The sequence below is a fragment of the Colossoma macropomum genome, unplaced genomic scaffold (assembly GCF_904425465.1).
Source record: "Colossoma macropomum unplaced genomic scaffold, Colossoma_macropomum, whole genome shotgun sequence".
Taxonomy (NCBI): Eukaryota; Metazoa; Chordata; class Actinopteri; order Characiformes; family Serrasalmidae; genus Colossoma; species Colossoma macropomum.
This window is the reverse complement of record NW_023494805.1, coordinates 33,795,154-33,812,436: the sequence shown is the minus strand read 5'-3', so window position 1 is coordinate 33,812,436 and position 17,283 is coordinate 33,795,154. Positions and strand designations below refer to the sequence as shown.

The 17,283-nt window shown below is 39.1% G+C and overlaps 1 protein-coding gene across 1 annotated transcript in view; it reads left to right on the top strand.

The window, feature by feature from the left end:
- ank2b (ankyrin 2b, neuronal) overlaps positions 1-17,283 on the top strand; it is a 104,838-nt gene that overhangs the window by 66,128 nt on the left and 21,427 nt on the right. Inside the window, 8 exon segments of the mRNA XM_036596499.1 lie at positions 664-868; positions 1,050-1,146; positions 1,639-1,867; positions 3,272-3,397; positions 3,596-3,718; positions 5,304-5,336; positions 7,983-8,004; positions 10,823-15,796. Coding sequence (XP_036452392.1) covers positions 664-868; positions 1,050-1,146; positions 1,639-1,867; positions 3,272-3,397; positions 3,596-3,718; positions 5,304-5,336; positions 7,983-8,004; positions 10,823-15,796 — 5,809 coding nt within the window.

Below are 17,283 nucleotides of genomic sequence, written 5' to 3'. Positions count from 1 at the left end.
CACAGAATTTCTTTATCCTTATATATAGACAAAGTTTTTCTCCAAGCTGAAATATTAGTTTGGGCTGACTTTATTGAAATATGGTCTTGTAGCCCTGAATAGGATATAGTAAAAGATGTAAAACTCCAGTGTGCTGTTTCTTCTTTGTCGTTTTATTGCTGAGGAAACCAGCGAGAGGACTAATAATCAAAAGCAGGTGTTGGTTTAAGGAACATTTAACATTATTTTTTTTTTACATTTCTATAGAAACATATGCAAGTTATTTATTGACCCAGACTGAACTGTGAAGCATTCAGGTACACATGAATTATTTACATATGAAAAAGTTGCCTATAAATGAATTTTTAATCAATTGCAATTGCAGTTCTTGAAGGTACTTGTGTAGAGAAAGTAAAAATGTTATTGAAAATAATTCTGGGTGATACTACTTCAGCCATGCGCGTTTGACGCCACATATGCATGACAATTGCAATTACCCCAGGTAATTCCCTTTACTCAACAAATACACTTTGTTGCTTTCATTTGTTTTTCTTTTGTTTTTCATTTGTCTTCTTTTGATAATCGCTAGTGTTAATTAAAATTGAATTAACCTTTCAATGCCTTGTACAAGCTTGTATTCAAGAGTTTTTCTTTTCCTGTTACACTTGCTTCTTTCTCGACTAGGCTCAGCCTGTGAACATGGACGTGGTGAGGAAAATCTTAGGAAACAAAGCTACTTTCAGTCCTATAGTCACTCTGGAACCCCGTAGGAGGAAGTTCCATAAACCTATCACCATGACCATCCCTGTCCCCAAGACTTCCACTGACCCTGTCCTCAATGGCTTTGGAGGAGATACGCCGACACTCCGATTGCTATGCAGCATCACGGGTGAGGAATCTCACATACACACCTTAGAAACTGAAAGACTAGCTTAACCAGATATGGATAATATGATAGGTGTTATAATTTGACTTCACACAGTCTATTGGCTACATTTATTTCTGAAAAAGCTCTCCTTTTTCTATTTAAAGTACATTACTGAAGCTGCTCTATGTATACCGTCATCTAGGTGGAACCACGCCAGCTCAGTGGGAGGACATCACTGGAACCACACCATTAACTTTTATCAATGACTGCGTGTCATTCACCACAAATGTGTCTGCAAGGTAGGTCCTCAAAACGTATTTATTTTGATACTGCTCAGATTTTTTTGGAATGGATATTGAATGACTTACTGAACCTTACTGAAACAATCTTACACTATCAGGCAAAAGGTTCTGTACAGGTATATTTTTGTTCATCAAGGTACAAACAATGTAAATGTACCCTCAACAGGACAACAATGGTTTTAATGTCCAATTGTGTACCTTAAATAAGATTCTCCCAGAAGAAAGATACATATTTGTACCATTTCATGACCTGATGTTTTAAAGCAGAACAAAAAAATAAAAAAGCCTGAAGCCAAAACTGGGTGTATGGAGTCAATGCAACAATGAAATATAATACAAGCACGTTCCCTAATTGAAGGTACTGAAGACGTACTCTTTATGGTACACACCTAAGTAAAAGTTTAGTAGCTTTTTATGGGAGAGTGTATTTGTAAGCCTGAAAATCAAAGTAGGGTTTACTCACAATGTCCTCCACCTTTCACTGTTTAGATTCTGGCTAATAGACTGTCGGCAGGCCCAAGAGTCAGTCAACTTTGCCACACAGGTCTATCGAGAGATCATCTGTGTGCCGTACATGGCCAAATTTGTCGTCTTTGCCAAAACACATGACCCCATAGAGGCACGCCTGCGCTGCTTCTGCATGACAGATGACAAGATAGACAAAACTCTGGAGCAGCAGGAGAACTTCACTGAGGTGGCTCGCAGTCGGGACGTGGAGGTGGGTGTGAAGAGTGCTGTATTTGGACAAATGTACTTACTCATAAGAATTGTTGGTTACCTCATTGTTAAATAAGCTTCCTTCACTAGAAAAATGCCCTGGATGTTCTTCATTAGATATATTTATATTTTTTTAATATGACATCAACACAAAAATCAGTGTACTTAAAGTAGAATGGCCTTGATATAGACATGTAACAGAAAGTTATCCTAACCCCACCAAGTGAGAGAACACATTTTTATAATAAATACATCTCCTTATATATCTCTTCCCCACTAACACTTTTTCAGTTAAAGTGTATGTGTTTATTGTGTTACTTTGTGTTGGACTTGGATTTAGTTAAAGGGGGTTTGTGTTTGGTAAACATCATAAGAGAGAGTAAGTGTGAAGTGGTTTTCAACTAGCAGTGTTTCACCTTGTTCTCAGTAAAAGAGCATTTTTTGAGCAGAAAATATGGCCTCATCTGACTCTACTTCTGTGCAACGCCACAATATGCCTACATTAAAGAGTCCCCTATCTGTAGCAACACATTACTTATCACTCATCCTAAGGTCCTTTTATCCAAAGGATCACTATATACATACTGGCCACTTTATCAGAAACTCCTCCCTTTCAGCTCCACCTGATATCTGTTAATGCCCATTTTTGATGCACAGTTTTCTGTTAGTCATCCCCAAGCCCTTCAACAGTTTCTGATCACAGAGCTGCTCTTGGCTGAATATGTTTGGGTGGTGCACCACTCTCAATCTAGTAGCAACAATGACGTGAAAATCTCAGCAACATATCAGTGTTGTTTTTAGAAATGTCTCTTTTCATTGTATATAAATATTGAATAAGAAAATATCGTATTGTATAAGAATTTTAGGTGTTCAGAACAAAAAATATGTAGAGACTGGGGCTGTTTGATGCACATTCGTATGTAAAAGTTTGAACATCGTGGGTCAAATGATACATTTTGTTTATTTTCTACAGGGAACAAACATAAATATGACATCTTTCTGCTAATTTCAGTGTATATTTTATTTTCATTTAACTTCTTTTAATTAGTTTAACTTCTTGGAAAAATACAATATAAAATATACAATGTGCCATAGCTGTTGCATGGGCTACATTGTTTTTTTTCCAATATGTTAAATTCAGCGAGTAAACGGTAATTGTGCGTAAAATGTGCAGAAATGTGTTCTCAGTAGAGGATGTTAACTTATTTTCAGTTAGAAAAACAACACATGTTTACAAAACATGTAATTTAAACCAATATGCAAACTGTTGCATACAACTACATCCATCACCTTTACATAAAACTTAATTTTAATTATAAACACTTGATCAAAGAAACCTCGCAAATGTTTGGAATCTGCATTTGTGTAGCCTTGATGTGTCAATCATTGTGCTGTTCTATTAAAGGTCCTGGAAGGAAAACCGATCTATGCAGACTGCTTTGGAAACCTAGTCCCCCTGACCAAGAGTGGTCAGCATCATCTCTTCAGCTTCTTTGCCTTCAAAGAAAACCGACTTGCCCTTTTTATAAAAGTGAGTTATCTGACGTGCATTTCAGCTCTTTTCCTTTGGTAAATGTTCTAATTCAATCAAATATTTTATAGTAACCTGCAGATAGCCTTTATGCAGAACTGTTATTTTTTTGTAAATATTTGCCTTTGTGATCTTTTGAGAAGCTTATAGTCACTGAATGATAACTTTTGCAATGCTTGCTTGTTGGAAATGTTACAGATACGAGACAATACTCAGGAGCCTTGTGGTCGGTTGTCTTTCATGAAAGAACCAAGATCATACAGGAGTCTGGCCCATAATGCTATATGCAACCTAAATATCACTCTACCGGCTTACTCTAAGGTAATTTAACCTCACCCTTCTTATAAATGATGATTACATCATGATGATTAAACATTCACATATGTAATACATTACAGATGCAAAAATTCACTCATGCATCCATGTAATGTCTCCGGAGCATTCAATGTCTCTTGAGCACTTTTTTCTGGCTTCTGTGTTTCTATTAAAATTTTCTCCATGCATGCATTCTTATAACACTTATTTTTGTAACCTCAGTATTTTTGTGTCAAACGGTTGACCCTTTCAGTTTAACTCATTATAATGTAATCCATATCCATATACACGACATGGCCAAAAGTATGTGGACACCCGACCATCACATCATTATGAGCTTGTTAACTTCTCGTTCCAAAAACTATTATTAGTATTAGTATAGAGTTGCATGCTAGAACAGTAAAGGGCTTTCCCCAAACTGTTGCCATAAAGTTGCAAGCATATAATTATCTAAAATATCATTGTATGGTGTAGCATTAACATTACCCTTCACTGGAACTAAGGGGTCTTGCCCCAACCCTGAAAAACAGCCCTAGACGATTATCCCCACCAAACTTTATAGTGGGCGCTATGCATTCCTGTAGGTAGCGTTCTCCCTGCATCCACCAAACCCAGACTTATCTTTTGGACTGCCCGATAGTAAGACGTGATTTAGACTTGAGTGACAGCATGCTTTACACCACTCCAGCTGACATTTGGAATGGTGCGTAGTGATCATAGGCTTGCATGCAGCTGCTCGGTCATGGAAACTCATTTCATGATGCTCCCAGTGCACAGTTTTTGTGCTGATGTTTCTTCCAGAGGCAGATTGGAACTAGATAGATCGGTGATTTTTCCTCACTATGTTTGTGTGGTCTAGCGCTTCGTAGCTAAGCTGGTGTTGCTCCTAGACACTTCCATTTCTCAATAAGCACTTACAGTTGATCGGGGAAGACCTAATAGAGCAGATATTTCACAAATTGACTTGCGGCAAAGGTGCCTCTCTATGACAGTGCCACATTTAAAGTCACTGAGTTCTTCAGTAGGGCCCATTTTACTGCCAGTGTTTGTCTATGGACAATTCATATGTGTTGATTTTATATACCCGTTAGCAATGGGCATAGCTGAAACCTGAACTCAGTAATTAAGAGGGGGTCCATGTATTTTTGGCCATTTAGTGTACAATCAGGGTTGTGGTTATGTTTGGATATAGTTCTTTGCCTTTTAAGTTTACTTTAAATAACTTTTACGTTAAATATAGGTTGAGGTTACGGCTAGTAAATAGTTGCATTTGTTTACTTATAGTGAATTGTTTACAAATAATTAGTAGTCAGTAGCCTAGTATTGACAAATTAACATTATTAGAGATGCAAATTAGACAAATCTTTCATGTTCAGTTTTGATAAAAGCCAGATTTGCCAGCTGTGTCTGTCTTCCACACATTCCCCTTCCCATGCCGTGCCTCATTGGCTGGCTCAAGAATTCTGTTGCTATGGTAACTGCTTTGCCTACTCTCTCTTTCCCTTCTCTCTGTCCTGTATCCCTCTGTCCCTCTTTCTCTTGATCTCTCTGTCTCCTCCCTCTCTCTTTTACTGCTTCTTGCTCCTCAAAGGAATCAGATTCAGATCAAGAGCCTGATGAGGAGGTAACTGTGGAGATATTTTCCTCTATTCTCTTAACACATTGGTTCATTTTGGATGGCCTCTTTCCTCTGTGTCAAAGTTTCAAAAAGTGAACATTTTTTAAGTCGTTTTCTACAATTGCAGTTTTACTCCGCTTGTCCTGGCTGTGTTATTCCTGCATAGTATGCAGAAACATCTGTAAATTTAACTTAATAACATGAAGCTTGTGAACTGCCTGTAGATGAGTTAGACTATCAAAAGCAACCAAAAACCAGTGTGCTCTGTACATGACATTAATATCACAAATAACTGCCAGTCAGCCACACTACTTTCAGTGTTCAAGCCTCAAACCAGAAAAGTGGATATTCTGGTCTTCTTGGCTAAACATCAGGACCTCTACCTTACTTTAAAGAAAATAATCGCTGCCACAATACTTGTCAGTACAATACTTGTTGGGGTTTTTTCCCCAATTTTTTCCCCATTTTTTTTCTAACCAAGAATATTTTATTCGAAAATACATTTCATCAGCAAATTCCATAATTGTGTTTCATTTTAAATAGAACAGTTATGGTTATATGTATAAAAATGTTAAAATAAATCATTTGTTTAGTTCAAAATGCATCGTAAATTCATGCCAGACATCAACTCACCTCAGATCACAGCAAGCTGTACTCCATGAATGATCAGACAATAAAAAAATGCTCAGTGCAAATTTGGTATAACAGGTTGGTACAACATGGAGGCATGACAAGTTTAGTGAATCATCTCAAATACAGGAGTAAAGTTATCCTCCATAGTGACCACCATGCATCCAGTCCACACTGCATTAAACTCAGCTCCGTCAGGTAACTGCTTCAGGTGAAAATATCCGTCTTCTTTTTCTCTCTCTTTTTTTAATTAAACAGTTTAACAGTAGGTTTAAAACTTCACAGCACAAACAGCAGATCACAACTGCAATTTCTTACCATGTTGGTATCAGAGAAGTTTTCTGGACAGCGCAGGAGCTGCTCTGCAACTACTACACCAACACGATCATCACATTTAAGTAAATAATTATTTACTTAGAAAATAATTGTTTTTTTTATATTGTATAAATATTGTATTTGTATGTATGTAAAAGGTATTGTATTTTAAAAATAATTGAGAACAATATAGAGAGTGGGACTGTGTGATTTCACTGGATCTTTATGGAGTTTATGCTTCACTCTTGTGCAAGTGAAAAAAATAGGCTTGCGTTTTGACAGGCATAAAGTGCATGTCTAGTACAGCTGGTGTGAACTGAAACATTGATTAAAATGGAACTGTATGTTCCATTTTAAGAACTTCCATGACTAAGAACACTTCAGATATTGTAGTAGTAGGAATGCATCAATAGCATTTTTTAAACCCAGTACGAGTAGATGTTCTTTAATAGTCGCCGATACCGAGTCTGATACCAAACAGAGTAACATGCGTAGAAGTATTGTTCATACCTTAGCAGTTAAATGGCAAAATCTAGCATAGTTTAAATGAAGCACATTAGCTAGCTATGCCACAGTAATTACCTTGAATCGAGTATCGCTGCAGTGGAGAAGTGCGGGCTTTGTCAGAAAGGCACTTCTGTACAGCTGTGAGTAAAGTACAATTCATACTTCATAGTTTTGCTCAGTCTCTAGCACACTGACAGCAGGAACCACATCCCAGTTTAATCCAAGGAGCTCACTTGCGGGATTTTACGTCTTCTCTGAGTCTTTAGTTTGGGCTGGTTGAGCTGTCCTGTAAAGCCAGACAAACACTGTGTGATTTTAGAAATATTGTTTCCTTGGTTACTCGCATTGTACGTTTGAATAGACCATCATCTACGAACAAAACCTACGACTTATATGCTCACACTGTAGTAAAATGCTTGATGCATGCTACATGTAATGCAGCCCTTAGAAACAGCTCTGTCTATGGACAATTTTGATTAAAGCTGTTTCATTCAAAATAACGCACTGCGCACCAAATACTGAGCAGACACACTGAGAAACTAAGCAGTGCTGCTAACACTGAGCACTGAAGCTAAAACCAGGGGGTGATGCACACGATAGGACAATATGGTCTCTCTACAGCCTATTTTACCAAAAATATCACCCTACTAATGTTTATACCTCACTATTTTGTGTCTCCACCAATATGGGGGCAGTGATTGTGACTGTGTTTGTGTGTGTTTAAAAATGGGCTAAAATTACACAGTGTATTCCTGGTGGGAATCTGCCAATGCAGAATTTGAAAGTCATCAATGGCTTTTTGTTTGACTTTCACAGAGTCAATAACTCTCCTCTGTGCAAGCAGCGAGTCCTTCACTCCCTTTGTTCATTAGCGCGACAGCTTGTACTCGGCGTATGGTATCAGCTGATATTGGAACATTGGTATCGGTGAATTTTGTACAAGTACAAATAAAAGAGCATGATGTTGGCCCGATACATGATACCAGTAACGGTATTGATGCATCCCTAGTTTACAAGGTTTTGAGACTGAGCATATAAGTTCTTCTTAAGAAATACCAGTGTGTATTCAAAGCCTGTAAAATGTTGTTCGGGCCAGATGTGATTTAAGAAGTGAATACTTTGGAAACTCTTAAAGTGATGTGCTTATTAAATCTGTAGTTTATGACTAATTGAAACTCTTTCACATGCTTCTTTTTTCAGACTAGCCGAACACTTGGGAAATGTAAGGCATTTCATTTTTATTGGTTTACTGTGTCCTCTTTCATCACAAGATTGCTTTTAACCCACTAATTCGCAGACTGACTGTAGAATGCCTAATGTAGTTTGGCAGTTTTTAACATCTGTAATAATAAAAATGCTAATAATAATAATAGTATTGTTAGTATTTATTGCACTTGAAAAAAGACAGCGAGTTTCTTGCTTAATCTGTTTGAGATGTGTGTTAGTGTAAATGACATTTTGTAAGTGTCATCCCTCCTTTCCTGTCCAAAACACCATCAGATACTGAAATATAGAGATTATCTTATGGCTAATTGTTATGCCCACCTCCAATTTGTCACTATTTGTAAAGCAGTATAATCTTTTAAAGCTTTCTCTCATTTTGTGTCTCTTCCTGAATTCCTGGTCACTAAAGAGAGTGAAGCTTTAAAAGAGATACTGTCTATGCATGAACATAGACTAAATTTCATTCATACTGTGGTGATGCTTGTGTGTTTAATTTGTTAAATAGTAATGGCTTCCCACCCTTCATCAAATGTAATAACAATCTGCAAAGCAAACTAGTTTGCTATTGTCCCTTTTTTTCAGTATTTATGATCTTATAGTAGTTCCAAAAGTTTGTAGACACCTGCTTTCATCCTCCACCATCCGAATTCAAGTGTATTATTATTATTAGGGAGTTTGCCCCATCTTTGCTGCAGTAACAGTAGTAACTAAATGTGGGTATATATTGCTATGAGGATTTGACTGCGTTCAGCCACAAGAGCATGAGACAGGTCAGATACTGATGTTGGCTGATTAGTCACATATAAACCTTCTCTTCATCACCACTCAGGTATGGCTGCCCCAGAGTGTCACATTCTATTGGCAATACTTTTTTTTAGATTATACAAGCTTTGAATTCCTGGTGTAGCTTGAAGTAGCTGAACCCACTACTTAGAAGGGTAGATGGGGTGTCTGGATGCTTCTGGACACAATCATATGTATACATATATATACAGTACTGTGTAAAAATCTTAGGCACCCAAGCAAACTGATTAAAACCATTTATCTGGGCAATAAATGTGTTTCTTCTTGTGAAAACTACTACCACCATCTACCACCAGCACTTCTGATTTAACTTCATGAAGGATTGTTTAGCCAAACCAGGTATTGGATGATGATTACAAATTATACTGGGCTGCCATGGGGAAGGGCTTGGAAATTGTTAAGGAACACACTGACATACGTAAAGTAAAAAAAAAAACTATTTATTGAATTAATTATATTTGTATTTATTTAAATTTAAATGCTTTCTGAGCACATAAATGCTTACTGCCCAATTAATAAGCTCTTTTAATATAATTTTCTTTCATTAACAAGCATTACAACAAAGCCATTTGTATTATTAATTTCACTAATGTTTGCATAGCTGTTGCCAGATCTTGTATGGTAATATGATAATATGAAAACCATTACCATTCAGTGGTGTAGGTTGAATTATGTATGTGATCATTTGCATACATTCTAGGTTACTAACTATGCCTTATAGAGTAAGGATAGTAAAATAGTTATCACCACACTATGTAATGTAAAGATGATGTGTTAGTTAAATTTGTATAAGGCATGTAGATGGCCTGGGATAAAAATCTATGGCACTTAGCTTCCACCCAAGGCTGCATGTTAATAATACCCTTAACGTTGCATGGAAATAACTTGGCTTACATAGTATGTGTGTGTGTGTGTGTGTGTGTGTGTGTGTATGTATGGATGTTGTTTTGTGTGTTTGTCTAAAGTATGATCATCTTCTTTTCCTTCTCCATTGTTCATTAGCACAGTTTGCTTTTATCACTCTTTACATTTATTCTGGTTATATCTATTCTGTAAGATTATTTTATGTTGTCATTGTCCAAAGAAAACAAGCACCTCCAAAATGAAAAGTTTTCAGGAGAAGGCAAAAAAGTTCTTAACTTTTCAAGTTAATGTAAACAGAATTTATTCAAGCAATGTTGAATCATTTCTATTGGTCCATTCTACGTTAAATTTTCACACAACTTGAAGGACAGCTCCTGTGCTCAAATGATGTAGAATACTAAAAATCTCAAAAAAATGGAGATGCTAGGGTTTGTTTGGACAGTGGCGATACATTACAACCATTTTGACCCTATCAAATAAGAGTAGTCAGTAAATCAGGGATGGATCATAGTTTTTTTAAGCTGTAAGCCTTTTCCACTGACATGAGAAACCTTTAGTTGTTATCATTTGTATTATCTCATTCATCCAAATCAAAACGTAGTGTCACTGGCTTTCTTTTGGAAACAAAAAAGTGTTTTTGTAAACATTGTTTATTTCTCTTTTTCTCTCTCTCTCATTCCCTTTTGTATAGACATGAGTTTTACATCTTGAGCAATATTGAGCAGTCTGTCTGTGTTGCTCCTCCACAGTATGTCAATCTGTGTATTATTATTTATTCATTTTCTAAATGCTCCAATTAAATTGTCATTTCAGCTTGATTCTTGCTTTTTCTTCATCTCACATGCGTGAATGTGCTGTTATACAGACTGTGGATAAGCAAGTTATTTCCTGCTTATTTCCCTAACATCTTTAAGGTTTGGTTAGAGTTTGCTTTGCAGTTGTTGTTTCATCATTCTTGTAGGTCCATTATCCGTTCTCCTACATTCTACTTTACCCGTCCCTCAGTCAAACCTGTGCTGATCCTTGAAACTTTGTGCTGTTCCTTCAAACTGTGATGTTCCTATCCTGATGTCGATTTCAAATTTCTGTTCCTTTTAATTTAAATTTTGGTTAATTTGCTCCTTAAATGTCCTCTTTCGAAATGGAAGATGACGAAGATACTGAAACTTCTACAGAGACATCCATCCTGAAAACACACTTGATTCGAGAGTCTCCTGCCCTCGCGAGTCCAGATTTACTATCTGAAGTATCAGAGATGAAGCAAGATCTGATCAAAATGAGTGCCATTCTGACCACTGATCCCTCTGAGAAGTCGGGCTCTATGCAAGGGGGTGATCTAGTAAAGGGGGTGGAGGAGGTGTCAGGGGAGCCTTTTGAAATAATGGAAAAGGTCAAAGAAGATCTGGAGAAAGTTAGTGAGATTCTAAGGAGTGGAACATATGAGGATGAGGTTCTTGAGGAATCAGCAAAAGCAGAAAGCCGCCCATATAGAAAGGACGAGGAGTGGGTTCTTCTCTCAGACTGTGAAATTGAGGAGGCCAAAATGATGGCAGCCTTTGAGACCCAGGAACCACTCCTTAAGGATATTCGAGGCAGCCGAGGGACACAGAGACAAAAGAGTGCCAATGAAGACCTTAAAGAATACCTACTGGATGTGCCTGTGACTTCTGCAACTGCTTCACAGGAGACTGTGGTGCAGGAAAAGTTCACTGAAGTTGTGTTGCGTAGGGGAGGTAAAAAAATCATATCAACTGTGCTTAAAGACACTAAAACACATGTGGCTGAAGTGAAAAAGCCTGCTCGAAGAAAGGGGCCTCAAGGACACACAGATGAATCCCACATACCCAGCTCAAAAGCAGGCTCAGTCAGTGAGAGCAAAGGAAAGCCCCAAGGCGAAGATACTCTTCTAAGTGCCCCGTCACACCAAAAAAAATCACCTGTATCACCAGTAGTTGAGGAAACGCCAATTGGTTCAATTAAAGACAAAGTTAAGGCCCTTCAAAAGAAAGTGGAAGAGGAACAAAAGGGCCGAAAGCAGACTAGCAGCAAACCCTCTGCTGTATCTTCAGAAAGAAAATCTCCTGCCCTTAAAGACCAAAAACCCTCAGGCCCCAAAAAAACACAGGTCCCACTTAAATCCCCCAAAAAAGAGTCTGAGAGACTAGAAGAGACCATGTCAGTGAGAGAACTCATGAGAGCTTTTCAGACAGGACAAGACCCTTCAAAGCGAAAGTCTGGACTCTTTGAACACAAAGCAGCTTCTGGACCAAAGCCCAAACAAACAGCTCAAGTCAAAGAAACTCTGTCCACGCCTTCCCTATCTGAAGCATCATCACTTGGGCAAGAAGTGTCACTTGATGCCATTGAACCACAGAGAGAAAAAGAACTTCAGATTAGCCCAGAGATCAGACATTCCAAAGACTTTAGTGCAGAAATAAGAGCAGAACTTGAAGACAATGCTCAATACGAGCAATTTAAAAAGTCAGAAGTAAAAGATGAAGATAGTTTGTCTGGTGTTAAACAGTCAGATACAACTACTGCAGTTCCCCAAGATCTGTCTAAACACAGAGAGTCTCGACCTGACAGTGGGCCTGAGAGTAGTGCACTTGATGACAGCTCTGACAGTATCAAAAATGAAGGTCTGGTTGATTCACCTTGTGCCAGTGTAGGTGAAGGGGAAGTCCACATTAGTTCAGAGGAGAGCTACAAACATGAGGGCATGGCAGAGACTCCAGAAACAAGCCCTGAAAGCCTTTCCTCATCACCCAAACGGCCAGGTCAATCTGTACTTGGAACCGTATCAAAAGCAGCAACAGTTACTGCCAAGGACACGAGCAGCCACCTGTCTGACTCCTCTTCCCCTGCTGCAAAAACAGCTGATGAGCAAACATCTACAGCAACGCTTCGGCGATCATCTGTGAAAAAAGCAGTTGAAGATCCTTCAAAAAGTGAGTGTACGAGTACATCTCGGGGCAAAACTGTGAAATTTGGTGATGAGAAAGCCCCTGTTGATAAGGACATTGTTTTGGCATCATCCAAACCACCTAAAACTCGGAAATTAACAAAAAGAGGTTCCGAAACAATAGAGAGTTTTTTAAGCGATGAAGAATTCTCTGATGGCCAACCAGCATCAACCTCTGCTGACTCTGTGGCCTCAAGGGCAGACACACAGGGTCATAGTGGTTTAGTTCTACATCTTAGACATCAAGATTCAGAGAGCATTAGTCCAGTAGCTGATGACTCTATAACCATTAGTCACAAAGACTCTTTAGAAGGTAGTCCCCTTATGGAAGACAACTCCTCCCATAAAACCCCAGACTCAATTGAGCCTAGTCCAACTAAGGAATCCCCATGCTGTGACTCTCTAGAAAGCAGCCCTGTAGAGCAGAAAACCACCTTGGCCTTTCCTCCTACAGTAGAGCAACCCGGTGTGACTGCAGGGCACCTGACATCCTCCAAAGCTCCTGAGTTCCCCCCAGAAAATTTGCGTAGTAGGCTCCTCAGAGACCAGGAGGGTAGTGCCGACGATGACAGTTGTGAGCAGACGTCTCAGCTGACGAGTTCGGGTAAGAGTCCTCTTTCCCCTGACACCCCAAGTTCTGAAGAGGTAAGTTATGAGGTCAATCCTAAAACCCCAGACCTTATGGTCCTGTCCGTGTCCCTAAAGCCATCAGTCATACCTGAGGATGCAGAGGAAGATGATGAGTTGGAGTGTGGCATGACTCAGAGGAAATTCACCCCAGAGGAAGAGATGTTTAAAATGGCTGCCAAAATAAAAACATTTGATGAGATGGAACAAGATGCAAAAGGCAGAAAGGACAATAAAAAAGATATTTGGTCCTCTCAGACCATGATTGGGTCTGAAGAAGGACATGAAAGCAGCAAACTAATTGGCCTTGCATCCAAAGATGAAACATCCTCAGTGGATGGCCTTGAGTCCAAACAAGGGTCAGAGGTAGCACAATCTGTAGAAACTACTATTAAAGTACAACCTCCCTCTCCTTTTCCAGCAGGTATGCATGAGAGCCCTCAAACAGCTGAGGACATTCACCAAACCCTGGCCCACACTGCAGCGTCAACAGATGAATCAGCAATGGAGGGACCTCAGTCTGTCTCAGAAAAGCATATCGCAAAAACCCACCAGATCCCTCAAGAACAAAAAGAAAAGAGATTTGTTAGTACTAAAGAGTTAGAACAGACCACTGAAAGGTCATCCAGCAGTGAAGGGGCAGCAAATATAACCGATGAGCAAAAAGAGGAAAGCCTAAGAAAGTTAAAAGGAAGCACAGATGATGACAGGGTTGGAAAGCAGAAAGATTCATCTAGTTACCGGCAAGTTGATACTAAATCACATAGCTCGACAGAATGTAACATAACAGATGAGGTTAAAGGGGATCACATGAGGCATACAGGGGCATCTGATATAGATTTAGGTAGGGAAGGCTTAAGAACTGAAGCTGATTCTGTACCTATTATTATCGGGCAAGCAAGGGAAACATTTAAACCAGAAATTTGTATTTATGATGACACTGAAGAGGATGACGAAGAAGAGGAACCTCCTAAAACAAAGTCAAGAGGAGTAACTGCAAGAGCAGAGGCAGACACCTGGAATGCTATGCGGGAAGACGACGATGCCTTTGCAGCAAGAGTGAGAGAAGAGGAACAAAAAATTTTGGGTTTGATTGTAGATCGTCAGTCTCAAGGAGCAACTCCAGACACTACACCTGGAAGGACACCCACCGAGGAGGGCACACCAACAAGTGAACAAAATCCTTTCCTTTTTCAAGAGGGTAAACTATTTGAAATGACTAGAAGTGGTGCAATAGACATGACCAAAAGAGGCTATGAAGAGGAAGGTTTTGCCTTCTTTCAAATAGGAGAGCAACCAATTGAAGAGGCACTTGTAGAGGATGTTAGGGAAGAACCTGCTAGTAGCTTCACAGGGGCAGAGAAAGAGGTTGGCCTTAACCTAACATTGCAGATTAAACCTGAAGAAGCTGATCAGTCTTCTAAGGAGGCTGCAGATGCATCTCTCCATTCCCCACCTGAGGATGATCAGTTGAGCACTGCAGGTAAATCAGATGCCTCAAAGTCTAGAATCCCCATCAAAATGGGTGTTTCTGCCTCAGCCAAAACCACAAAGAAAAATCAAGTGACATCAGAAGATGCAGAAATAAAAACAGACAAATTATCAGAAGATAGCCCTTCAGTGACTGATCTTGTTTCTCCAGATGCGGTCATAACTGATGTCCAGACAGCAGTGTCAACAGTTACTAGATCAGTTTATTCCCAACAAGACCAAGAGTCCTCAGATTCTTCACCAGAGGATCAGCACTTGGTAAAAGAACTACCTAAAAGCCCTGAAAAGACTTCCCCATCTTCTGAAAAGATATCAACAACAAAAACCAAGCCTGTCTCTAAAAGTCATACTGCGTATACTCAGAAAAAGTCGTCCTCCTCTAAGGAGGAGGAGAAGCCAAAATCAAGAATCCCTGTAAAGGCCACTTCCCCCAAATCTGAGACAGGGTATGACCTGTCTATGAAACGGGCTGAATCTCTTAAGGACAAAAAGTCCAAGTTGCCTGTAAAACCTGAAACAAGGAGAAAATCTGAGACAGACACAGGTCCCTCTGTAAGCTCCAGAGTGACAAGGTCTTCGAAAGCCAAGGGTGACTGTGAAAGTGATTCTACCAAGAAACCAGCTAAGAAGGACCAGGTTCAACCAGCAAGTACTGAGTTTTCCAGCAAATCTAAGACATTACCTTCAAGGCTGCCTGTCAGAGGAAAGCCTGGTTCACCAGCCCACACCTCTACACCTGGAAAAAAAGAGCAGCACCCAGAGAGACAAAAGCAGTCTATTGATTTTTCTGAGGAGATTAGTGATGAGGCAGCTAAGCTAGTGGAGAGGTTGGCTCAAGCAGAGAAAGAAAAAGAGGAGGCAGCTGCCATGTCGGATGATGAAAGCAGCACCATAGATGTCTCAGTAATAGAGATTGAGCCTTTCCCTGACATGCAGATGCCTCTTCCAGAGGACCCACTGGTCATTAGGCCTCGGTGGGACGACCCTGTTGAGACGCAGATGGAAAGAATCCCTGCCGATAAAGGCCAAGTCCGAAGTCAAGGTATCCCCCATCACAAGGGGCCCATTCTCTCTCTCTCATCTGCCTCAGCACATTAGCGATGAAGGTGCTGCCTCTCTGTCTTGTAGCTAAAGCTTCAACTCTTTGTGGTGCTTCTGTGATGTTTGAACTGTGTTTGTGCCTGTCTCCTTTCCTTGTATGTGTCATAGTATTGTTAAGACTGATCCAAAGTCTATTTGTATTGAGGAGTTAAGCTGCAAAGCATGCTGCAATTACTGCTGACATCTGTAAAGCCATTATTTACGCTGCCACATCATTCCATAGCGAGTTGCAGATAGCAAATCCTTGACATCTGCTGTATTGCATAATATTTCACAGCGTACTACAGAAATCATTATTTACAGTTCTTTAACTATATATTCATTTCTTAAGAGAATGTAACTGAAAATACTGGAATCTGTAACAATAGTGCACCTATAACAAAATTTTATGCATAGTACTGTGAAAAAAGTCAGAGACCATCCTTCATTTATTGAACTTCCAGTCAAAACAACCATTAAGTACAAGTTCAAGGAGAAAAAGCAGAAAACATATTTAACAAAAAAATTACACAGATGTCTCAACAACTAAATATAATATTTTTTTTCAGTATTTAATGTGTCCACCCTTTTCCTTTAGTACAACTTCCATTTTTTTGGGAGACTTGCTTTCATTACACACCTCCATAGTTCAGTCTTAGAAGTTAATTGCATTTTTTACATCTCATGATCGTAGTAACCCCAAACACACTTGTTGAGGTCTGGGCTCTAAGGTCTTGCTCTGAGAACATCAGCAGCTTCTTTGTTTCTCTGTTTCCTTTTTTCTCACTGAGGGCTTCTTAACAGCTCCACATTCTTTCAGACCTATAGCGTTGAGTTGACTTGAGTTGAAAAACCTGTGATTTTCTTTAGATCTGCAGCAAGAGTGGAGCTTGATTTTCTCATTTCACTCAAAAATGAACTCTTTAGGTACTGTTTAAATGATGCTGACAGTTTTGGGGGTCTGCCAGGTCTTGCACGGTTGTTGGGAGTCCCATTTTCTATGTATCTTTTAATCATTTTTTAACTCCAGTTATGGAACATTGTTTCACTTACTTTCCTTTGACTTTCCTTTCATTTTTCCATTTCTTATGCAAGTGGACTATCTTATAGCTAATATCCTCAGAAATATCTCCTGAAAATGAATGTTAATGGTGGTTTTGACTAGAAATTTGATAAATGGAGAAAGGTCTCTGACTTTTGCACATTACTGTAGCTAATGAAGGAAGTAGTGTTATGTGAATGTCATGCAAATATCTGGTTAAATTTCATGCATAAATGCAAAGCTTTGAAATGGAAAACATAGTTTAAAATCAAGAGAAAGCCAGTGATTATATATTATATTTAATGTACTATATTGTTGGATGTGATCTTTTCCCTGTAGCAATTGCTTCTACCCAACCTTTTAGGGCTGTTTTTCAAATGTATTTCATAAGATGTTGTGTTTTTTGG